The sequence below is a fragment of the Erythrolamprus reginae genome, chromosome 1, assembly GCF_031021105.1.
Source record: "Erythrolamprus reginae isolate rEryReg1 chromosome 1, rEryReg1.hap1, whole genome shotgun sequence".
In the NCBI taxonomy this organism is placed as follows: domain Eukaryota; kingdom Metazoa; phylum Chordata; class Lepidosauria; order Squamata; family Dipsadidae; genus Erythrolamprus; species Erythrolamprus reginae.
The window spans coordinates 371,781,575-371,808,142 of NC_091950.1; the positions used below are offsets into that span (position 1 = coordinate 371,781,575).

At 37.2% G+C, this 26,568-nt stretch overlaps 1 protein-coding gene across 5 annotated transcripts in view; it reads left to right on the plus strand.

Annotated features, from left to right (window-relative positions):
• The window catches only part of PRKCE (protein kinase C epsilon), a 404,880-nt gene that overhangs the window by 286,408 nt on the left and 91,904 nt on the right, over nucleotides 1-26,568 (plus strand). For all 5 annotated transcript variants that reach the window (XM_070734568.1, XM_070734569.1, XM_070734570.1 and 2 more), the window contains 7 exons: nucleotides 371-405; nucleotides 5,316-5,401; nucleotides 7,444-7,573; nucleotides 12,160-12,302; nucleotides 17,384-17,474; nucleotides 19,217-19,419; nucleotides 22,722-22,895. In XM_070734568.1, the coding sequence (XP_070590669.1) occupies nucleotides 371-405; nucleotides 5,316-5,401; nucleotides 7,444-7,573; nucleotides 12,160-12,302; nucleotides 17,384-17,474; nucleotides 19,217-19,419; nucleotides 22,722-22,895 (862 nt within the window). The remainder of the gene's footprint in view (nucleotides 1-370; nucleotides 406-5,315; nucleotides 5,402-7,443; nucleotides 7,574-12,159; nucleotides 12,303-17,383; nucleotides 17,475-19,216; nucleotides 19,420-22,721; nucleotides 22,896-26,568) is intronic.

Here is a 26,568-nt window from a genome sequence, read left to right on the forward strand (position 1 = left end):
GAGGATGCTAGGGATAAGATTGGCAAGGCCTTATCAATACTAGAAAACGTTTGAGTTAGTAGAGAAAATGAAAAGTAAGTTGCTTGGTGGCATTTCATAAAATGTAAGATGAAAAAAGGCAAAGTTGGTTTTATAAATAAATAAAATAAATTATCACACAATTTATTTATTTGTATCTGTGGAATTTAAAGGAGAACATTTGTGCATAAATAGGAATGTACCTTGCATGGTCTTCCATATGGTCATTTTTAGCCATTTACTTTACGATAAATGACAGTGTGAAATTCTATCTTTGATCTATCTCTAATGTGTTCTTTACCATTCTTTTTTAAAACAACAACAACATCATCATCAACAACAATAACAACAGGGGAGTAATAGGAAAGCAAGGGTACCAATGTCAAGGTAAGTAAAATTATACATTTTATGAATAGGTATGGAATGTATAAGGAATCCTGATTATTAGATGCCAGGTTTCTCTGACCAGAATCCTGACCAGATGAGCTAATTCTACTTTATTGTAAGGCTACCTTAACAGAATCTTGAAAATCTCATAGTACAAATCAGCCCCAAATTAGGGAAATTCTTTTCTGAGTTTCTTTCTATGCCCATTAAATAGCTTGTTGTGTATGCCCTCTCTTATTTAATCATTTCCTAGAGAGCATTTCTTCCCCCAGTTCCCCAAAATTAGAGGGATGCTAAAACATATAAAGAATGGTTGCAGGAATTGGGTTTGTCTACTCTAGTGAAAAGAAGGATTAGAGGTGACATGACAGCAGTGTTCCAATATTTGAGAGGCTGCCACAAAAGAGGTCATCTTATTTTTCAAAGCACCAGATGGCAAAACAAGAAACAATAGATGGAAATTAAACAAGGAGAGAAGCAAACTAGAACTAAGGAGAAATTTCCTAACAACGAGAAGAGTGGAACGGCTTGCCTTCAGAAGTTGTGGATGCTCCATCATTGGAAATTTTAAAGAAGAGACGGTACAGCCACTTCTCTGGAATTATATAGGGTGGCCCTGCTTGTACAAGGGGTCAAACTAGAAGACCTCCAAGGTCCCTTCCAACTCTGTTATTCTGTTAAGATCAATTTCACATCCCATCACTGAGGCTTAGAGGAAATGACTTCTTTGCAGGTTTTTTAAAAATAAATTCCCAGTAATTTAGGCAGTCCTCACCTGAATAATAAAAAAGTATGTATAGTCAACTTGATATTTCAGCCCTTTTCATAAGAACATAAGAACATAAGAAGAGCCATGCTGAATCAGGCCAAAGCCCATCAAGTCCAGCATTCTGTGTCACACAGTGGCCCACCAATTGTACATGGGGATCTTGAGCAGAAAGAGAAGGCAAGACCCTCCCTTTCCCTTGACCCCCAACAAATGGTACCCAAGTCCTGCCTGCCTCAACCAACATAGAAGCAGCACATGGACATCCGTTTCAATAACCACCGATACACTTGACATCCATGAATCTGTCTAATCCTGCCTTGAAGCTATCAAGGCTGACAGCTGCCATAACCTCTTCTGGAAGTGAATTCCATAAACCAACGACCCCCTGGGTGAAGAAATATTTCCCTTTATTTGTCCTCACTTTCTTACCTGTGAGCTTTAGGGAGTGCCCCCTTGAATTTTTCTCTATCCACTTTATACACTTCGATCAAGTCACCCCTTAAACGCCGTCTTTCAAGGCTGAAGAGACCAAGGCCTCGCAACCTGGTTTCATAAGGGAGGTGCTCCATTTCCTTGATCATACTTGTTTCAGCAAGGGGAAAGTTGTTCTGAATATGCTGCACCTGAGATGACTCTCTACAGAGAATAATGAAATATATTCTGAGAGCTTTCATGGATTTTGGATAAAAGATAAGCCTTGCTGAATCCATTCTTCTTAATCCAGCAAGATTGTTTATTTTTTCAATTTCTAGGCCACCCTTCTCCTGAGACTCAGGGCGATTTGCCGGTTTCCTTCATGGTTTTTGTAACGCAGACTTCATCTGGACAGCATACAACAGAATAAAAATAGAAAATAAACACAAAAAAGACATACAATTAATAAAAATCCCCAGATGGCCCCCATAAAGACCTGGTTAAAGTACAGTGCAGCAGTGTTGATTTAACAGCTGCCCACAATGGCTCGTTGTGATATCTTTCAGAAGTTTACAGTCTAGAATTGAATACAATCGGCATTGCTATTACACTACCCCCTATCCTTCCCAATTTACTATGTGAGTAGATATAGAAAGTGTAGAAGGTGTTAGTACAGACAGGATAAGATGATAATACAAAAATAGTTGTCATTGGGTTCTTAATTTGAGAATCCTGAGTCCTGTGGGATTCGGTGGTATATAAATCAATCAATCAATAAATAAATTTAAAAGTTATAAGTTAACCAATAGGAAAATTCTAGTTTTATTTCTTAGGTCAGTAATGGCAAACCTTTTTTTTCTCAGGTGCCAAAAGTGCGTGGGCGCGTGCTATCACGCACGTGTGAGTGCCACACCCATAATTCAATGCCTTGGGAGGGCAAAACCAGCTTCCCGGCCCCCTGGAGGCCCCCTGGAGGCCAGAAATGGCCTGTTTCCCAACTTCTGGTGGGCCCAGTAGGCTCATGTTTTGCCCTCCCCAGTCTCTAAAGGCTTCCCTGGAGCTGGGGGAGGGTATAAATGCTCTCCCCCATCCCCCCTGAGCCTCTCTGGAAGCCAAAAACTCCCTCCTAGAGCCTCTGTGCAAGCCAAAAACCAGCTGGCCCCCACAAATATGCATGTTGGAGCTGAGCTAGGGCAACAGCTGGTGTGCTAGTAGATATGGCTTTGCATGCCACCTGTGGCACCCATGCCATAGGTTCACCATCACTGGCTTAGGTTGTTAAAAAATCCAGACCTGAGGGATCCTTGGTGCTAGCTGAACTTGGTTGTTTTCTTGTAGATGTTTCATTACCCAAACTAGGTAGCATCATTAATGCATACCTAGAGCCGTTAGTTGCTTTTGGACACATTATTTGATATTAATATAACTTTTAGGATTAAGATTATTTGTAATCGGTTTTAGGTTTTAAATTATGACATATATCCTTGCATAGACTCTTTGAGAAAAAGCTTGTTCATTTCCACTAAGACTCTGATTTTCATCATGAGTATTGATTGTTAATTCATAATATTTATAAAATACTATAATTTGAGCCTGGTCATTTGTGTCTTGGATGAGAGCTCTGGGTTATTTCTGCAACAATACATTTTTTTGTCTTTATGGATGGCTATGATATTCTCAGATATCTTCTGCAACACCAGATTTCAAAACTGTCAGTATTTTTTTTCTGTTCATTTTCTTCAAAGTCTAGCTTTCACTTTCATAGAATGTCACTGGCTGGATTTCTTCAAAGCAAACATAACCATCAAACAACTGAAACAACATCATCAGATGCATAGAAATCAAATTGATCGTATCATTGTCAACAATGATAGATGCTTCGGTTATAGGTGACTGTGGAACAAGCTCCAAATTAAGCTAAAGAAGAAGAAAAACAATTCGTTTTCACAATATGATCTTCTGTACATAAATATCATTGTCAAGAAGAATATCGGGAATCACTTTGAAGTACTAAAACGTATTGATAAAGAACCAGAGGTACTCTGGAATGAACTTAAAGAAATCATTAAGGATGAATATGATAACCAGACAAAAAGCAGTAATACAACAACATGACGTTTAAGATAGGAATAGATATAAAGATGGTCTTCCCAAAAATCTTTAAATTCAGAAAAAAGGTTCCCCCTTCAAACTGGTATACTAAAGATTAACAATATATTAGCCAATTCACAGTAGTAGCCAATTCAAAAAAAATGAAAGAAAGATACAGCATACTAAAAATATTATACAGAAAAGAGATTAGAACCCAACAAACCTTGAAAGGTTACGACTCAAAAGCTGACCTTAATAAGCTCCAAACTATAGTTGTAGTCATATGTTGAGTGTACTGACATGGTGATCCATGATAGTTTGACAAGCAAGCAGGCAAGCAAACACAAGTAGCCCTTTCCTTGTCAAGCAAATACAAGTTGGCCTCACATAACAACTAGTTGCTTAGTGACCACTCAAAGTTCTGACAACCTTCCCAAATGATATTTATGACTCAGTTCTGAAGTTCAAACCCTGCTATGGTCACATGACTATATTTTGGGCACATGGCAACCAGCTCTGGTTTACAGCTGGTTGAAGCACTCTGCAGTCATATGACCATAATTTATAATGTATTTTGTCAATTTCTGGTCTTTGGTCTGATTTCTGGCAAAAAATGCCCATAGGACCTCATTGATTCTGTTAATGACCATTGTGTTCACTTTACAGCTAGGATGTTTGTTTAACTGCTGCAAAACAAACAGTAAAAATCAGGTCATTCATGTATAGAAGTTTCTATAACTTACCCAGTTTTCTTCTTCAAATAAACTGATCAGTCTTTATTTTTACAGATTAACCAAAATTTTGGCTGCTACCTAGTTTCACCTCAGTTTTTGTCACTGTGATTAGTCAAAATCCACTATTAGAAGCTGATTTGTTTCAGATAGGTGTAATTAAGGTTAACTACAATTTGTTTGGTTTTGGATGACACAGGAAATTATGAGTAACCTTAAACAGAAATAAACACTTCAGATGTTTTGTTCTCATGCCAAGAGAGGCAGTGAAATAGAAGGATGAGAGTCCAAGTATCACTGCATTAAGGTTGAACATGTCCAAAACAATTCCATTTTTTTAATAAATATGAATTTATTTTATATCTTTTTTGTATTATTTGTATGCCATCTACTCAGTCTGTTCCAAGTAGCTTACAATTCTAAAGTAATAAAGTATCACCAAAATCACTTGACAATAACATTGTAACAGCTCGTTTTCAACAAGGGGCAGTTGTGTTCTAGATATTTCCTTATAGGGTAGTTTGGAATAGTCTGTTGCCTTTTCCAGATTGTTCAATATGATTTCATTGATTTAGAATGTTTATGGAGCCTCAAAACTTCATTTCCCTTCTGTGAAAGTTCAAACAGATATTTTGACACTATTTAAAATGTGATAAGTCATAAGAATATGGACTACCTTTACTCTTATTAATTTGAGAGTTATCTTGCCCGCTTGGAAGCCACAATTCCAATAGGATTACTAGACTATCCTTTGTCCTGCCCCCTTTTCCACACAGAACAGAATCTAATTTAGGCCTTGTAGAAGACCCCTGGAGAGGAAGGAAGATAGGGATGAATCCCCCAGAATGTCTCATTTAATTTAATTTTTCTCTTTCATAATGGATAAAATAATCTCTTGTTTACAGTTTGCACTTGCGTAGTCCACAAGCGATGCCATGAGCTTATAATAACAAAGTGTGCTGGCTTGAAGAAGCAGGAAGCCCATGATGAGGTAAATATTTACAGAAGGAATGCCTAAATAAAAGGAAACTGTGCAGAGTTAATGTGTTTAAGGCAAGGTTCTTCCAAATAACCAGTCTTTCCATCTCTTGATTTAAAATACACACAAAACTGATCTAGGTTGTTTGGACTCTCTTCAAATCTAGACATCAAGACGCTGTGAGCAAAGACATCATGGCTCTAGAGCTCTTAGAGAGCCGAAATTACTTAGCTATGGCCTTTTCTGGCCAATGGCTGACCACAGTGGACTGCTAAGCAGTCAGTGTTGCCTTGCTGGCCACTTGCCTTGTCTCTCAAGTCCATGTCCAAATACTCATTCTTCTGTCCTCTTCACGAAAATACAAAATAATAAATTGCTAGTGTTTTCCCAATGTGGCAAATACCCACCTCATTTTCCTAATTCCTAATGCTGTATTTACCATCCTACTGGTTTTCATAATTATGTCAGCATCCTGCTATAAAGGATCCCATATGATGGTAGGTTTGGTGAGCCATATGATTCCTCCAGTGATCATACAGTCTGTCCCTTGAAGCACAGGGCAGTCATATATTGCAGTCATATACTGGAGCCACTGCCTCAGCACAATGGTTTCTTGTCCATATCTACAATATCTGATTTTGATCTATTCCTGATCTGCCCAGGGATAGATCAAAATCATTTCCATGTCAATGTGATTAGCAATGGGAGTTCACCTTACCCACGCTAAACTGCATTTTCATTTGGAAAACCTCTTAATCTTACCAAATTTATTATTTGTTTGTTTGTTTATTTATTTATTTATTTGTTCATTTGTTTTATTCAACTTCTATGCTGCCCAATCCCGAAGAACTCAGGGCGGCTTACAACAATGTAAAAAATACAGTTTACAATAAAAAAGAAGTCAAATATAAATATTAAAATGATAACCCCAGTTAAAGAACCCACAACTCAAACAATCCAATTAACACATATGCATACCATTCAATGCAATTTGACCATGACAGGTGTAAAGTTCATGGCCCTCAGGCCTGCTGGCACAGCCAGGTCTTTGCAGCCTTTCAGAAGGCCAGTAGGGTGGGAGCAGTACGGACAACGGGGGGAAGTTGGTTCCATAGAGCCGGGGCAGCCACAGAGAAGGCCCTTTCCCCGCAGCCCCACCAACCTGCATTGCTTAGTCAACGGGACCTGGAGAAGGCCAACTTTGTGTGATCTTATTGGTCTCTGGGAGATATGCAGCAGGAGACAGTCCTGTAAATTGCTACCACCTCTCCCGTTTATATATATTTAAAAAGAGAGATAAAGTGTTACAGTATGGGTGGGGTTTGTTTGGTTTCTGATTTGTTTACATCATTCTAATTATACCTGTATGGGGAGAATGAAACATTTCAATGAAAGCAATAATTATTGCTTTTAAAAAAATTGAAATATAGCATAGGTTCTGAACCACCCTACCAGGCTATGAAGATGACTGACTGTAATTTGCTTTGTGAAAGTTATAATATAAGTTTTAGTTCAGCATTCCTTGAGGGCTACTAATTTGGGGAAAGCTAATCTCAACTCTCACAGTGTAATAAGGTACTGGGCACTCATGGACTCTTTGCTAAAAAGTTCACCTGTTCCGATCCCACTTCTATTGCATTTCATTGTTCTGACTTCATTTTCAACGTCCCCCTTGTCTTGCAAGACAACATTTTCAGTGTTTTCAATAAGACATATTTTATACCAGTTAGTGACCTACAGTAGCAACTAATGCTACACATTATGCGAGCAGGACTTTGTGATTTCCTGTATTGATTTCATTCTTGGATTCCAGTTTTCTGAAATTTCTGAACTGCTGCAGTAACACTGTCTATCTTTAAGTGTGATAGGAAACTTAAAAAAAATACTTGAGAGGGTAGCAACTTTATTTTTCTAGTAGTTGAGATGAATTCAATGTTTGTTTGTTTAACTTTGGCAACTCTAAGATGGGTGGACTTCATCTCCCCAAATTCACCAACCAGCCACACTGGATGAAGCATGCTAACTTTTGTCCTTTCGCACTTTTTATCTTGCAGGTGGGTTCTCAGCGGTTCAGTGTCAACATGCCTCACAAGTTTAGCATTCACAATTATAAAGTGCCCACCTTCTGTGACCACTGTGGTTCATTGCTTTGGGGTCTTCTGAGACAAGGTTTACAATGCAAAGGTCAGATGCTTTTTTCTCTTTAAATGCAGATTTTGCTATTAATGTTATAGCTTAGTCCCATTCATGTCCACCTTGATGTACATTAAACTGAAACATCTATGGAGATTCTCAGTCATCCAGGTCATGGTTGTCCCAAAGTCCAGGGGCCTTTTGAAAAAGCACCTGTGGGACATTAAACTGAAACAAAATAGGTCTTAACTAATAAAACTTAACTAATTAAGCTCTTGCAAGTAAATTATGTAAACTCCAAAAGTAAGAGTTAAATATATTTGCACTTGCTCAAGTCAGTAGCCTTGAACATGTTCTTAAGATCAAGCTCTATAGACCCAGTTGTTATGGATAATTTATGTTTCCATGTGTAATTGTATATGGAATGCACTAATTTGCATGTGACAGATACAACAGTGTTCTCACAAAATTATGTAATACCAATTAATGGAATAATTTGATATATAATTCTGGTCTTAAGTTCAGAGAAGTTTTTGCCCAGACTGAAATTTTTTTCAGATTTAACTCTCAGTCTGTGTGGTTGATTAAGACTCAATTGCTTTCCTACCCATTTGTTGCTTGTTAGAATAAAATTCCCATTTTCATTGGGATTTTTTGTCTGTAATGAGCAGTATAAATTGCAAGCACATGGCAAACAATCTGGCCAGATTCAGAAAGTGACATGCAAAAATATAAACCTCCCTAAATTAATGCCATTATTTGATAGTGATCAATGTGGAGGGGAAAATTACAGTGTGGGACAATTAGGATTACATAGTGAAGGCAAAGGGTACATCTGAGAATTTACTATATTTTCTGACATAATACACAAACATGTATTCACTGTGTACATGTAATCTACTCTCCTATCTGTTGTTTTCACTAGTTACAACTGATGTAAAATGAGCATAATTCCCACTGTCACTTCGAGGGTGAGAGGTCATCTAATATGAACTAGCACACTTGCTAAATAAACTCATTCTATCTGCAAGATCTCTCTCAGATTGTATTAGGAATAACACAGGAGAAACATAGAGATGGAAATGAAATAATGAATGCATGGTAAACACAGAACTTAAATATCCCAAATTTGATTCTTTTTATTTTGTCTTTCCATTGGAATATAAATCTATAGAGTACCAAAGGTTGTATTACAAAGCTAAAAAATTATATGATTATGAAATGCTGACATTAATGTTTTTGGACAGAATGGGTAGAAAAAAACATTAGATATTCAACAGCATAGTTTTACCACAGATCTTTGCCCAAATGTAATATTTCTATAGATTCATGAACCTGTTTTGTTTTATTATGGCTTTATTATGCATACATACATTCCACCACAGAATCAGGCATGAAAATGTGAATTATACGCATTCTTTTTTTGCAAGGATTTTTGTTTGCATTGGAAAATTAGAAGGTGAAAGCAATGAATAACCTTCCTTTGAAAACCTCTACCAAACATTTATGCCAGCATTAGATTTATTCTAGAGTAAAGAGAAATGCTGTAAACTTCAACTTTCCAATGTAAAATCACATTTGTTTGTGGTCAGCATTCTCTATTTTGCCATCTCATTTTCATAACAGGTGTTGTATATCTTGCAGTTTATACTTTGCTATATCTGCCATAGCACACATGAGGGGAAAAGCTTACTACTTTAAATATTCCCTTTACTTATTTATTTCTAACTTCAAACGGAATAGAAAGACCAGGAAAAACAAGGATGTCAAATCACTGCTGTCATTTTTCATACAGGCCTTTTCAAATCTGAGTGGGAGACATTTCTACTTTTCCTCAGTAAATTGTGTGTTTTAAGAAAATGCAATATTGGGCCATATTCAGAGTAAGCTTTGGTCTCCTTCTCTCAGTAAAAACCCAAATAAAGCAGAGATAAATCATGTGAGAATTTTGATTTCTGAATTATTTAAGGGCCATTCTAGAAAGATGCTGTTTTGAAAGCACAATGACCTTTTTCTTTGGGTAAAAGGGCAAATAGAAATCTCAGTTTTGTAATAAATATTGTTTCATTGTGTGGCATCACTCCAAACATAATGACAACAAAATAGGAAAGGATAGGATTGTAAGATGGACCTAAAGTTATTCAAATCATTTTTTTCTCCACCAGAATTTTTGTTTGTTTGTTTGTTTGTTTGTTTGTTTAGTTAGTTAGTTAGTTAGTTAGTTAGTTAGTTAGTCCAAAAACACAATAATACACAATACAGTTTATAGAGGATACATTCAAAGTGAAATATATCAAGGAAAGAATAGAAGAGAAAATATAGGAATAAAATACAGTATATTAATGAGGGAATAGAAGAAAAGTTACAGGGATAGAAGAGAAGATATAGGAGATATAGGAGGGACAGTATCAATTTGCTATAGAGGAATTTTCTCCCACCAATTTCATTACTTTTCGTTTCATTTCTGCAAAATCTGCATATATTATTTTCATTTCCTCCACAAGAAAGCACAAGTCTAATCCAACACTGATATGATGACAATAACCCCCCCCCCAAAAAAAAGAGGTTGGATATTAAACAGTCTCTCCCCAGTTATTTGATGCTTCAATTTGTATATTTGAAGCATAGATAGTCTTTCCTTTTTTTAATCTTAATTTGGGTCTGCATTTACAAGGATCGAGGGCTGATTGCAGTTACTTCTGCAAACAGACAGGATGATGTGGGAAATTCTTGTGTTGCTATGACCATGGTAACTGATATAACTGGCTGTAACTGGGGAAATTGCTGCCAGTTATCCCTATTTATTGAAGCTAGTTACATGCATGGCCCATCTGTCAGTTATTTTCCACTAAGGGAGTAAAAGCTTTGTGGTTAGAAGACAAAGAGAACAAGTGAATCTCTACAGAGGAAACATAGAAAATTAAACTGAGCCAAACAAAGAAATGAAAGAATAAACATAGATTCAGAAAGGTGTTATGGTGCAGAAATAACAAAAAGAATACTGTGGAGTACCGTTTAGGGCAGTATTTCCCAACCTTGGCAACTTGAAGATATCTGTACTTCAACTCCCAGAATTCCCCAGTCAGCATTCGCTGGCTGGGGAATTCTAGGAGTTAAAGTCCAAATATCTTCAAGTTGCCAAGGCTGGGAAACACTGGTTAAGGGGATAAGAGGGGTTAAAAGGGATGTGCAAAGGGAGACTTTTGGGAAGCATGAAATGGAGTTCAGAAGTAGCTGTGGTATAGAGATGGAGGGAAAATAAAATAAGAGGAATTTGAAAGAAGGGACTTTTGGAGGAATGACTGAGATATAATGATCATAGTGGTAACATTAAATGAAAACATGCTGTGCCCAAAAGAGGATAAAATGAAAGCCCAGAGAAAGAGATGACATATAGATAAGTAAAGGCTTCTGAGAATGAAGGTTGAGAATCAGTAATATACACCAGAATTGGCTTTTAAAAAACTGAACTAAAATTGCAACAAAAATATGCAGGGGTGGGCTACTTCCTGGATTGGAAGGGGGTGCCAGTGGGGTAGCAAAAATGGAGCTCCACCCCAGAGCACCCAATTTGCACTGAAAGATCTTGAAAGAAAATGCAGGGCGTCCTGCATAAGCCACAGTGTGGTAGTAAAACTTTTGGTAGCCCTTCACTGAAATTACTGTTCCTGTTTAATGCAACATTGTGAGTCTTTGAGGTGTCAAAATGTTAAAGTGCTCATATTGATTTTAGCTATAAATAAAATTCACTCTAAAATCTTACAAGGAAGCTTGCTTGTTTTTGCTTTCCTCTTTTCCTACATTTCCTTCAGGAACTCAGGTAGGTTCAAGTACTTCCTCACAACTTAGTCCTATGAGGTAAGTTGTAATGAAGAGTTATGATCGGTCCAGAGTCGGCTTATGAATTTCAGGACAGAGAATGTGATTTGAGTTCATCATGATCTTTCTTATTTTTGTACCACAATGGGTTCATTTTAATTTTCCAGAAAGACAGCTATTTGCAACCAAATATTTGAAGAAGAGACAGGAACAAGTCCCTACCGTGCATTTATTTGATTGCTGTTGTAAAATAATATTGTAGCTGGAATAGGGGCAGATTAAATAACTTTTTCTAGCACTATCCATGCTTAATTTCTGTCCCTCCCATCCCTACCCCCAAAAAATATTTTCTGGTTTTTTAAGCAACCATAATGTCATGCAAGATCAAAAATTTCCCATGTTTCTTCACTATTTTAGATGAGTTGGGAAAAGTTGCTTTGTAAGGAAGCAAATTATTGAGCTTATTTTTTAATTTGGGGGTTTGCAAATGGCTCCAAAATTGTACTGATGAATTGGACCAGCCAAATTCAGCAGTAATCGGGAGTAATCTCTATGAGCCCCCAAAGTGGAGAGAGTATAGTTCACCCCTGAGTTACTCTTTAGTTTGATCCTGCAAGCCATTTCTTTATAGAATAAAACCAATCTGAACTGTCAGCAATCTGTTTAGTCTATTAAATCAGATTCTCACTACAGGGACTGTAAAAGGGATTTTATGAAAAACACAGATAAATAATAGATAGTAATTTATCAGGACAGCTTAATCTTATTTAACCTGGATCTTTCTGGTCCCCCTCCCTTCTGTTTGGTTTAAATTACAGTTTGCAAGATGAATGTACATAGACGCTGTGAAACAAACGTAGCACCCAACTGTGGAGTAGATGCTAGGGGGATAGCTAAAGTACTTGCGGATCTTGGCGTTACTCCAGATAAGATCACAAATAGCGGACAAAGGAGGAAGAAGGTAACCAAGGAAACAGTTTAAAATATGAACTAATAATGGCTCTGCAATGTGAAGCATGGGAGACATCTTGTGTCCTTTTATTTTAATTTGGGTTTTAGAGCATAACTATACTGTATGTCCTGGTTCTTTTAAGGATCTTCAAGGAATGTATTTGTCACTTCCTAAACAAAATAATCTGACGATGACCTTTACAAACCAATGGGCAGATTGCACTTCAGCTATCTATCAGATTTCATAACAACAAATTATTCTTATTTATTATTTTTTCTTAGATTTCCATGCAAAATTGTATTATTTATTTATTGATTGATTGATTGATTGATTGATTGATTGATTGATTGGATTTGTATGCCGCCCCTCTCCGTAGACTCGGGGTGGCTAACAACAGTAATAAAAAACATCATATAAATCCAATACTAAAACAACTAAAAAACCCTTATTGTAAAACCAAACATCCCTACAAACAAACATAACATGCATAAATTGTAAAGGCCTAGGGGGAGAGAATATCTCAGTTCCCCCATGCCTGAGGGCAGAGTTCAAGTTTCAAGTTCAAGTTTCAAGTTTATTGGATTTATATGCCGCCCCTCTCTGAAAACTCGGGGCGGCTAACAACAATCATGAACAATATACAATAAAATCCAATACTAAAAGCAAATTAAAACCCCTTAATATATAAAACCAAACATACATACAAACATACCATGCATACAGTTGTAACGGCCTAGGGGGAGAAGAAGCCTTAATTCCCCCATGCCTGGCAGCAGAGGTGGGTTTTAAGGAGCTTACGGAAGGCAAGGAGGGTGGGGGCAATTCTAATCTCCGGGGGGGAGTTGGTTCCAGAGGGCCGGGGCCGCCACAGAGAAGGCTTTTGCCCTGGGCCCCGCCAAACGACATTGTTGTGTTGATGGCACCCGGAGAAGGCCCACTCTGTGGGACCTAACCAGTCGCTGGGATTCATGCGGCAGAAGGTGGTCTCGTATTCCTCCTCTTTCCAAATTCCCTCTTTAACAATTTAAATACAGTAAAATATGCATTTAAAATATATTTATGGAGAGGAATTTGCAAATTAGTGTAAATGCATGACAGTATTGTCTGTGTTATCTGAATAAAACTTGCAAAAGTAGCAATGACTTGGAAATATTTCACCCATCCCAAATATTTATTTCTGGTGCCACTGAAAACATTGCCCTACTCCCTATACAAAATAGCAGCCAGTAAGATGAGATAGTAGATCATATTGTCATAAGTCAAGATAAGTATTTAAAATAACCTCCCTTAACTTGGTGCTATCTAAATTATAGAGCTATAATCTGTGTATAATATATCTAGACAATAAAAAAATTGGGCAATGGTGTTTTTAATCATTGCTGAGTTCCTGATTTGCAGATGACTTTTGCTACAGCAACACCTGCATCACTTATAACATGTACTGTATTTTTTCCTTGCTTTAAAGAAAGAAATTGGATTTAGACTGTTGCATTTTTTTGTGGGGGGGGGGGGTTGTCTAATTTTTTGACGACACAGTAGCTAAAACATGTTACCTATGAATAATAAAGCTTAATATTGTGCTTGAAATCCATGAATTTGCTCCCTTATCCAAACACCATCAACCAGGGTATACAACTTGTTTCAATTTAGCCTTTTGAGTGACATGTTTGTAGATTGGAACAATACTTTTAGTTATTTTAATTAAAGAGGATAAATTATTGTCCACACATTTTTTCCTTTCTGTTAAATTACATAGCCCAGGTAAATACCCTGCTTTAGAATTACAAGACCAGATTAATTCTTTATTATTTTTAAGGAGACTGAAGACTAATAGGCGTAAAAGATAATTTAGATTCTAGACTGAAAATATATGTGACATCAGACTAAAAGTCCTTCATTTCTAATGAAAAATATGAGTGTTTGTAGCATAACATGAATGGGGGGGGGGGTATGGTTCTTTTTCCTTGCTAGCTGAGAACAATTTTCCTTAAAAGATTCCAGACCACAAAGTAATAATCCAGTAGAAATGAAATTATAGCTATCATAAATCAGATCATTAGGGATCTGACTTTTGAGTGAGAAAGCGTCTGCATTCTGGAAGAAAAGAGATATATTTCCAGTCCCCCAATTTCTCCTGCTTTCTGTAATTAATTAACTTATAATCAAAACCTGAAGCTGCATCATGCATATGAAACATATTAAGGGACAATTATTAGCAATTTGTCCCTTAAACTCATGTGACCTTAGTAGCAGTAAAATCACAGATGGTTGCATTCTTTTTTCAATTGTTAGAAAGAACATTTCTTGTCAGGAAGCCACATAAACATCACAGCCACTGCTTTGAAGTCTCTTTCTGGGAACACACATGAATGTAAATACTCTTAAATGTAAATACTCTTATCTAGTTGAAAAACTCTCTGCCCTCCATTCTATTACAATGATGTGAAATGGAAACACAGTGAAATAACATTCTTCTGAAACAATTCAGTAGATATTTGCAAAACTGACCTTTCCACACAAACACACATTGGTTAGAAAATATATTGTACATATGGAGAATAAATAGTTATACCCAGTGATACATGCATGGTCAATACAATTTGTGTTCACTAATATGTAAATCCTATTATGGACAGTGTTCTCTCGGGCTCTCTGGTACACTCCTCCCAAAAATTCACAGGTACAAATTTCAGACACACACACAGGTTTGAAAATTCAAAACAATGTTCTTTATAATCAAAATTCACTTAAACTAAGCCCTCTTTTGGTATAGCAAAGAGCACTGGTCTTCAAACAAACTGGTAATTTGTACAAGTCCCTTATCAGTTCTGTGATACTTAGCTTGCATCTGTGAGGCAATTCACAGTCCTTCGTCTTTCACAAAGTGAAACACACTTTGCTCTGAGTTAGTTTCAAAGTGGGGAAAAATCAGCACACAAAGATCAAAGTCAGCAAAGCAGTCATGAAACACAACGATCAGATAATCCTCCACAATGGCCAAACGTCACTACCACAGCCCCACCCAACCACTGGTGGCCTCATTTTCTTTGATAATAATCTCTCAGTTGTTGTTGCCTATGCATCGCTCTCTGCATGCGTGGCTGTATCATTAACTCTTGTTCTGAATCCAAGGAGGAGCTAGATAATTGATCTCCTTCTGAGCTGTCTGCCACACTCTCCTCCTCCTTGTCACTCATGTCTTCTTGGTCAGATGAGCCTTCATCATCAGATTCCACCGGGGGCAAAACAGGCCTGCAGCATGTGGATGTCTCCCCCACATCCACAGTCCTTGGGGCAGGAGCTGGGCCAGAGCTAACCACAACAGGACAGTATGACTTTCTGCCAGCTAGGTGTCTAATCATTGTTTTCTGCAGTTGCTTTACTGACTTTAATAGTGAAGCAGAAATAGCATGTGCTCTTTTATACTTAATATTGTTGGCCTGTCCTATATACTTTTATTTAATGAACTTAATACTAGCAAGCATGAAGAACTTGCAGCAGCTTCTAACAAAAAACAAAAGAGTTATAGAAATAAAATAGTGCATCAAAGAACAGCATAGAACAGTGATGGGTGCTGAAAGAATGTGCCTGCGTGCTATCGCGCATGCACGAGTGCCCACACCCATAATTCAATGCCTGGGGAGGGTGAAAACAGTTTCCCCACCCCCTGGAAGCCCTCTGGAGACCAGAAATGGCTTGTTTCCCAACTTCTGGTGGGCGCAGTAGGCTTGTGTTTCGCCCTCCCCAGGCTCCAAAGTTTATCTACAGGGGAGGATAAACATGTCCTCCCCATCCCCCCGAGGCTCTCTGCAAGCCAAAAACGCCCTCCCAGAGCCTCTATGGAGCCAAAAATCAGCTGGCTGGCACACACATGCACATTGGAGTTGAGCTAGGGCAACCTAAGAAAACCTAAGCAGTCCAGAATATTTGTATTATGTCCTGCCCAGAGACTAAGCGAAGGAAGGCTTAGTATTACAGGTTGTTGTGATTGGTTAGTTCGTTCGTTGGGTGCAAGGGCGGCAAAAGCTCTCTCACCCGATTGGTTGTTACCTCAGCCGGCGTTAGCATATAAACACCGGCATTTGTTAGGACTGTGTTCCTCATCTGTTCTCTGTTTTGTTGACTTCTAATAAAGACTTGATTGCCGACTCCTGCCTCCGACTATTACACGTGCCATAGGTTCACCATCACTGGCATAGAACAGTTTTTAAAAATGATAACCATAGAGGGGGCCAACTAGTCCTAGCAATAAAACAGCATAATTGAAAAGTCCTGTGGAAGAGTTCTCTTTAGCCTTACAGAAGGACCTCAAGATGGGGTCCTCAAGATGAGTCCCCCACTGACACAGAAAAAATTTTTTTTTTACTGTTTTCCATAATTCTCACAGCTTTTTTTATGGAACACTGAGCATTTCCTAGTGGATCCTAATACCTTAGATATAGTCATACAGAGAACCTCCATACAAGAAACAAGCACAGATTTCTTCGTGATTACAATTACTCTTGCATCGCTGTTGGGTACGTCGGGCTCAGCAATGATTTCTGATGAAGCTGTATATGTTTAAATCTTAGCATGAAATTGTTTTTTCCTTTTGACTCATGCTCCTACAAAAATTGTTAAAATCAATCTATCTAAACCCCACTCAGCTTTTATTCTTGCACAGTTTCCTATGTCATCAATACTTTGTTAGAAGCTTATTATGATGGACTATTAAATCAATGAAGATTTTATTAGAATCTTATTTCAGAAGCTTAGACTAGACTAGACTAGAATAGAATAGAAAAATAGAATAGAACAGAACAGAATAGAATAGAATAGAATAGCAGAGTTGGAAAAGGACCTTGGAGGTCTTCTAATCCAATCCCTGCTTAGGCAGGAAACCATTTACCATTTCAAACAAATGGTTATTCAATCTCTTCTTTAAAATGTCCATTGTTGGAGCATTTTAAAAAGGTCAAATGTATTTTCAGTTGCCTTTCCCCTTTTGCAGAAAAGCATTGTTATGTAAAGTTACATCTTTATTGTCTCATAAATGCCATGTCAGAAGAGCACAGAACTCTGATCAAGTATCTCTTTTGTTGGATTATTAGCTTGTTCCAGAAACTCAACCGGCAATTCCTGGCTCCTCACCAGGAGAAGATGACAGGTCCAAGTCAGCACCAACTTCTCCATGTGATCAAGGTTTATCAACATATATTTTCTCCTAATAAATAAGTTGCATTCACCTTAACATTTTGACTAATCTATGTCGTTTAAAAATGTGGTTCCACCAGTTCTAATTTAACAGAATATTCAACCTTCAAACAATATCATAATTTGAATCAGAGAGTCACTCATGCTCTTGTCACTTCACTGTGTGACTATTGCAGTGCAGACCACATGGGGCATTTTACCAGCCAAATATATTCTGGCAGTGTGGGCATATTTCTATTCATCTCAATGTCATTTTTTGGGATCCAGTGCCGTAGCAGTGCCTAGAATGATGTCCCATTAAGCATTGTATAGCTCCCATGCTCCCATGCTGATGAAATTCCAAAAAGCCTTAAAATCCTGTCTGGACCCAACACTGTAACTGCTTTTAAAAATCTCAATAATTAAATCATCAATTATTGGGATATAATCTAAGGCAAGAAAAATCTATGTTTGGCAGTGTCCACAATGAGTGTGGTCAAGAGACAAATCATTGTCACACAACTATTTCTTCTTTTTTATGAGCTTAGAGTTTATTTGCAATTAAATTTCAGAATGGCAGAAAATTACACCACCAGTGTCAATAATAGTCAGAAGACATTTTAGAGGTACAGGTAGCCCTGGAGCCTCGGTTTATTACTGTTGCCTTAAAATGACAAAACCCAATTCTATGTCACATGCTAAGTCTCCTATATACAATGTCATGGAACCATTTAAAGGCTATGAACCTCCTAAAGGAGTGGTCACCAACAAGTGATCCATGGACCACTGGTGGTCCATGAGAAATTATTGCTGATCCGCAGAAAACCTATTTCCCTTTTTTATATTGCACTAAATCAGGCGTCCTTGGCCCCTGGGACCGATACATGCAACAAATGTTTGTGTTTTTGCAGAGAATTTTCCCCTTTGAGGTCTTTTTGTGTGGGTCAGAGAGGGACAGAAATTCTAACTTGGGGTCTGCTTTGGCCTCCTGGTGTGGGGCTTTAGGCGAAGGCTGGGGGGAAGTACCACTGGTGAGCTGGAGAGCCTTGTTCCAGTGGGACTGCATCATGGTTTGAAACTGGCTGACCATCTCAGCCCCCTGAGCTTCCAGGTGCCAGTACCTGGCCTTGCATTCCCACAGATCTTCCCTCTGCTTGGAAAGTCTATGCTCATAATCCTCATCAAGATGCTTCTGCTGAGCCTCTTTGAACTTAGCCAGCTGTTTTGCCTACTCTTTTTCATGGTGGCTTGTTAATTCCAACAACTGCTTACCGTTGGGTCCCTAAGGAGCTCCGGCTGGGAGGCAAGGAGTGGCTGAGAGGGGAGGGGTGAGTAGAGACTGATGAAGCGCCCCTGGATGTGAATGACATTGAGTTTGCTATGCCCACCCAGTCACATGACCTTCTAGCCACGCCCACCAAGATCTAAAATTATTAATTTAGTGGTCTCTGAGGTTCAAAAGGTTGGTGACTCCTGTCCTAAAGGAATCCTGGAGCAGAGGCAAAATCGTACAGGCTGCTCTCTGCTTGAGGCATACGTTTTCCCACAAGATTCTCTTGTTTTCTGCCCTTAAACCAGTTGAACTTGAGTCAAGAAAGCATGCATAAAATTGGGAGCCATAACCGCTCATTCTTTGTGACTCAAAAAGCATCTGAAATAATTCATCTGTGTCCAAAGTTAATATAAAATCCTGTAGTTGTTTTTGTAAAGTATCTTGCCGGTCAGTACTGGTTTTCTTTGTCTTCACACAGAAATCAAAGAGCTTGAAAATAACATTAGGAAAGCATTATCATTTGACAATCGGGGAGAAGAACATAGGGGAGCAACAACAAGCTCAACTGACAGCCAACTTAACGCATCCGGGGAGAATGGGGAGAATGGTGCTCAGACAAAGCGAATGGGCCTGGAGGAATTTAACTTCATTAAAGTATTAGGAAAAGGCAGCTTTGGAAAGGTGAGCAGTCTACAAATGCTACTTGGTTCTTTTTGGTCAATTGCCTTATCGTGATTCCTAAGCTGAACATATTTTTATTTTTTTATTTATTAGATTTGTATGCCTCCCCTCTCCACAGACTCGGGGTGGCTCACAACAACAACAAAACAGTGTACAATAAACAAATCTAATATTTAAAAAATATCTAAAAACCCATTATTTTAAAAACATACAACACAAGCATACCATACATAAAACTATATAAGCCTGGGGGAGATGTCTCAATTCCCCCATGCCTGACGGCATAGGTGGGTTTTAAGAAGTTTGCGAAAGGCAAGGACTTAATGAACTCAATCTGTATAGTCTGGAAGACAGAAGGAAAAGGGGGGACATGATCGAAACATTTAAATATATTAAAGGGTTAAATAAGGTCCAGGAGGGAAGTGTTTTTAATAGGAAAGTGAACACAAGAACAAGGGGACACAATCTGAAGTTAGTTGGGGGAAAGATCAAAAGCAACATGAGAAAATATTATTTTACTGAAAGAGTAGTAGATCCTTGGAACAAACTTCCAGCAGACGTGGTAGATAAATCCACAGTAACTGAATTTAAACATGCCTGGGATAAACATAGATCCATCCTAAGATAAAATACAGAAAATAGTATAAGGGCAGACTAGATGGACCATGAGGTCTTTTTCTGCCGTCAGACTTCTATGTTTCTATGAGGGGGGAGCTGGTTCCAGAGGGCTGGGGCTGCCACAGAGAAAGCTCTTCCCCTGGGTCCCGCCAGACGACATTGTTTAGTCGACGGAATCCGGAGAAGGCCAACTCTGTGGGACCTAACCAGTCACTGAGATTCGTGCAGCAGAAGGTAGTCTCAGAGATATTCTGGTCCGATGCCATGAAGGGCTTTATAGGTCATAACCAACACTTTGAATTGTGACCGGAAACTGATCGGCAACCAATGCAGACTGCGGAGTGTTGGTGTTACATGGGCATACCTAGGGAAGCCCATGATTGCTCTCACAGCTGCATTACACGCTTCTCAGATAGACTGGACAGGGAACACAAACAGATGGTCTAATATTACTTTATTGTAACATTAGACCATATTCTGTACATTAACAAAATATTACAAGTCTGAAACTAGAGATGTCTTACCTTTACTGCTTGAGGAGTTTGGGAGGGTTCCTTCTGAACCACCTACTTATCCTGCTGCAGGCTATGGGGTCTCATCTGACTGTTTCTTAGGCAGCATCTCTTCATCGGGTCTCTCTAAGTCTTTCTCATATACCACTACAGTTACAATGCCTATAGAAATACATTCTGTGTCACATGAAATTATGGCCAAGATGTGCAACTTCAGTTTTTGCCAACAAATAGCCTTAGAATAGCATATTAAGAAAGAGCCACATAAAAGGGCTTTATAAAAAGTAGCGAGCTTTTTCTGGTCTCGCAAATCAAATATTTTATTATTATTATTATTATTATTATTATTATTAGTAGTAGTAGTAGTAGTAGTAGTAGTAGTAGTAGTAGTATTTTCCCTGCTTGCCAGCTATGCCAACTTAACATGGCATATAAATATTTGACTGTATTTGTTCTGGGTCCAGTCACTACACCTTATAAAGCGGTTACAAAATAATGAATAAAACAATGACAAATCTCACTTTCTATAGGTATAGAACCATTGTTGGTTTCTTCCACCCTGCACAAGGTAATTAGGAATACCAACAATTCTAAAGGTCATAGACACATGCCAAACATCTTCATTGGGGCCAATAAATTTACTCAAAAAGACCTCTGTTATTAAAATAAAAGAGATTTAACTTTGTCATAATTCCCTCACTTGTGTGAGGGTACATTCTTGGAACATTCCCCAGGTTCACTTCCTTTATAGGTTTCTACCTGCAGCTTTGAGGCCCTCCCTGCAACTGCTGATTAGGAAGTATGGTATTTCAAGTCAAACTAGAAAACAGTGGATTGGAGAAAGCTGCTTGTTCTAGTACTGTACTGTAATAATTGGAATATCTGGACCATGCTGCATCCATGTTCTTTAGGGTAAGATCATATATGGATGCATATATAATGTATATATGTAGAAACATGGATGCCGCATGGTCCAGATACACAGCTATGTTTGCAGTACTACAACAAGCAGCTTTCTCCAATCTACTGTTTTCTCTCTTCCTTCTTCCCTCTCCCCCCTCTCTCTCCCTCTCTCTCTTACTACAATGTCCCTTCTTGCCACTAGCTATCATGCCTGAGTGAATAGGCAAGTTGCTATCATAAATGGGAATCACTTGATTATAAGATGTTCCAATCCATAGGCTCTTGGTAGGTGTATAATTTTAATAAATCCTGAACCTGGCACTCGTTTGCAGAAAAAACTAGGTCCATATTGAATGTAGATTGGTTCTGATGACATCTTCATCTGCATTGTGAAGTATAAATGAAAAGGAAATTTTATAAGGGGCGAGTACAAGTACACTAGAGTGCCTTTTGTCCCCTGTCCTATTGCTCTCCTATATCCTATTCCTTTCTTCTATTCCTATATCTCTTCTTCTACACTATATCTTCTTTTTCTATTCTTTCATAGATATATTTTACTATGAGTATCTCCTCTATAACCTTCATCATATATTTTACTATGTGTGTGTGTATATTTATATATATATACCCACTAAAACTCTCATTGTGTATTGGGCTAAATAAACAAACAAACAAACAAACAAACAAACAAACAAACAAACAAATAAATAAATAAATAAATATGCCTTTCAATGTCTTTGGTGATCTCATTTGTTAACAAGCACTTCTATATTTTAACAACATAATTAATTAAAGAACACTATTTATACATGCTCAATACATTTATTTGCAATTGCTTTGTGTTGATGTGATCCATGAGTCTTAGATCAACTACTGGGATATTTGTGAAGTCATCACACAATGCCTTTGCAGAACTCTACATTAGTCTATTCAATTTATCTAGCTAATATCTAGTTTGATTATTCCAGTTAAAATTGCATTCAGAGACTGAATTTTGTAGTGCAAGGAATATGCTATTTTTTTCAATTTGAGTTGACACTGCTTACCTTTTTATACTGACTTCATGGATCTAAATCAAACTATATCTTGAATTGTTAAGTGGTAGGGACATATTTGTTTGTAGTTGGACAGACAGATAGATATTGTACATGGGATTTTTGCAAAATATTTTGCTTCAAGGTGCTTGTGATGGTTTATTTCCCCCCAGTTATTATTAATGTAACAAGTATGCAATGTGTTTTATAAATGAGATGTTGTCCTTGATCCTAGGTCATGCTGGCAGAACTCAAAGGTAAAGATGAAGTATATGCTGTGAAAGTCTTAAAGAAAGATGTCATTCTTCAAGATGATGATGTGGACTGTACAATGACCGAAAAACGGATTCTGGCATTAGCACGAAAGCATCCTTATTTAACACAGCTGTACTGCTGCTTCCAGACCAAGGTAAGATATCTAGATCTGTCCCATACCTAATTATTGATCTGGTCAAGGAATTTGAAGTCTCCTGTGAGCTGCATGAAACTCACCGTTTGGATGGTCATACAGTTAATAATTTAATCATGCCTCAACATTTGCAGTTGTCAAAATATGTTAGGAGATGGGTTAAATGTCTGAAAAGATAATTTATGAAATGAAAACATTTGAAATGATAACTTTGAAATATATAATTAAATGCAAAATTGTGTTCTCATTTTAAGTGGAGAATTGCAATGTATGAATAGTAGGTTTTGTGTATCTTGGCTAAATCTTGAGTGTCTATCTCACATTTGATGGCAATATGGATTGGTAGAAGACCAATTCATCCATTTACAGGGTGGGGTTGATTCCTAAGGTTTTCCCAAAATTATGTTTTGCTGAAGATTGCTTTCATTTGTCTGTTTTGTGAAATTTTAATTACAATTTCCTTTCTTTGTTGGGTTTGTTGCACATAGATATTGAAAACTTTATTCATAGACTATTTCAGTGATTCTACAATCTACCACCTAATTAACTGTAAACTCCTTTAAAAATGAATTTACTTCTAACAAATTTTAATATAAAAATAAATATATTGTACTGCACTTGACATGCCAGAAGGTGGCACTAAAGATATAAAAAACAGTTCTATTCTGTTTATTTTTTTGAAATTGTTATATAACTTCATAGAAATATTGACAAGTATGGCATTTACTTAAGCAAATTAAGTTTCTAAACTTTCAGAATAAGCAAATTTTGCAATGTTTATAATATGGGCTAGTAAAATGTCACTTTAAAGCCCTGACACAATAGAAATGCAAGCATCCCAACCTGATTTATCTTAGATATAAATGTAAATAGGAAACTTTGGTTCAAATGGGTCTAATTAAAGATCTGAAAACTCTTGTATTTGAAATAATTGTGATACTTTTAAACCTGGATTAAAATATTTTGACACAGAGAGCCACAACAGGATAGTGTCCACTAAGTAGGTAGGATCTAAATGTTTCAGTTCTCCGCCCCCCCCCCCAAATCTTATGGATATGTGTTTGATGAAAATGGCTTTAAAATAATAAAATGTGTTGCTATAACATTTTGCTATATTTTGGATGTACCTGGGCAGATTAGAGGGGGACCATGAATTGCCTGCTATCATTTTAGGGTTGTGCAAATTTGGGGAAATAGTATTGAGAGGTATGATAAGGATATGGGAATACAAATGTGAATTTACACATTTTATTTTTTTATAAAGATTCATAAGAACAGGTTTCAAAAGCCCCCAGATTAGTAATATAAACAGTTAAATTGATTTTTTTTCTGATTCTCAAATCTCAACACCAGAAAAAAATGATAATAGCTGCAATTTCTGAACTTCTGTTATGTCTTCCATTTTTAGATTACCTTCTAAATATTTGGTGTGAAATGTTTTTTTTTTAACTGCAGGCAAAAGAATGTCACAGGAACATGTATGGAATTGAGTGCTGTCCCGAGCATAGTGAAATTTCTGTTACTAAGCTTATTATGGAAGTGAATTTTTAATCAGAATGTTTGAAATTTGCCTTTCAGATTTTGAAATCTCATTTGTAGTCCATGCAGTAATATTCCTCAGAAAAACATAGTACTTAGTTTATATGGCTGCATGAGTCTTTCTGATGCTTCACAAATATGAACTACAGTCTTATAAGGCAGATCAATATTCTGCAATATTTACAGTTTTGGGATAGTGTGGTTTGGTTGTCTAGTAGTGAAAGAAGGATTGGTGCCCTGTTTGACTTGGAAGCATTCCAAATCACAGTGCACTATTAAACCTATTACAGTGCACTATTAAAATCAGGGATAGAGTAGGCTTAGAAAGTCTCATGCTAATAATGCTAATGAGGTGGAGACATGCCCCCCTTTTGGTACTCAAGGATGGAATTGTCTTTATTCCCTTATATTTTTATTAACAATTCATAGTGCATTTGCTTTAACAATATTAATCCTGCTGCAGGTCCCAGACTGTGGGATGTTCTTTTTTTCTGTTCAAAATTACAGTGGTGCTGATTTCAGCCATATCTCCTCCTAATGAAGAAGGTCCCAGAAGTGTAAAATGGATTAGGGGCATTAAGATGTCCACCATGCACTAACCAGTAGCTAATAAAAATACTGCTCTTGCAGAGCCAAAATGGCAGGTTGAAGATAGCTCCGCGAAAAGCTGTTGTCTCTGGTAACCTTTAAAGGACTTTTGCTGACACTGGAACTGAAATGACGAGGCTTTAAGGATTGGTTTATACATTAGGAGATGAGATACGGGAAGAAGAAATCATTTGCTATATTTTAGGAGATGTTATTAAAATTGTTTATATGTTGTGATGAAAGGGAAGTCATTTATTTTTATATTTTCTTTTCCTTTACCATATTTTTATTTTTCTTATTTTTCTTTTTTTCCCTTTTCTGTACTTTCCGTGTTTCTTTTTATTATTTTTTTAAAGTTTGTATTAGTTTTTTATTGGTACAATTGTAATTTTTAATAAAACTACTCATAAAAAATAAAAATAGGGGTCAGTACCAACATTGGTATCAGACATTCTAGGCAAAAGCAATAGACAAAATTTCAAGGATTAATGCTGAAGCTTGCTTTAAACACTCTTCAATTAAAACAAATGGATGGTATTACTTGGTTTGGTTAATAAAATGTCTACAAGAAAACAACCAAGCTTTTTTAAAGACCCCTTTAAAAAACAAGCAAAAATAATAGTTTTTCAAAACATTTTTTGTTGTTTTTCATAGCTTCAAACTATAATTTTATGTATCCACAGTTCATTTATTCCTTTTATTGTATTGTGGGTATTGCAGCATTGGAATGTAAATTAATGTTTTTCTGTGTCCAACTGACTTAACTTCTGGAGTTTGGGAAGGAAAGAAAAATGGTAACTATAAACTGTTACGAGAAATGTTTTTCTACATTAGTACCCATGTGAAGACTGAGGGCGTATTTGACATTTTGAGAGCATGTCAGGAGTTCTCCAATAAAATGGCTGCTGCGTGGTATTTAAATTGAAAAAAAAATCTAGTAGAAACATAGAAGACTGACGGCAGAAAATGACCTCATGATCCATCTAGTCTGCCCTTATACTATTTTTTGTGTTTTATTTTAGGATGGATCTATGATTATCCCAGGCATGTTTAAATTCAGTTTCTGTGGATTTACCAACCACGTCTGCTGGACGTTTGTTCCAAGGATCTACTACTCTTTCAGTAAAATAATATTTTCTCATGTTGCTTTTGATCTATTTGCCCATGTGTTGTTGTTTTAAACACAGGGAGATTATAATCCAATTTTACATACCTCATCTCTGTATTTTTTCTAGCCAGGAGAGCACATTTCTAAACAAACCACAAGGGCATTTTCATTATTTGAAAAACCAGATGTGGGGAATCTATGCTGGCTCTGGAATTCTGGGAGTTGAAGTCCACAAGTCATAAAGGGGCCATAGTTCCCCACCCCTGTCCTAAACCTTCCTATGAGGCCTATATTAAACTGCGAGGACATTCCTGAAGATAAAGATTGTTCTAGCATATGACACTTGGTTCAAGTCAAAGTAATCTAAGGAGAAAAAAAAAGAAATAGGCTGGGTGTTTAGTGAATGTCAAAGGAACTGCTCATAAGCACATTTGAACC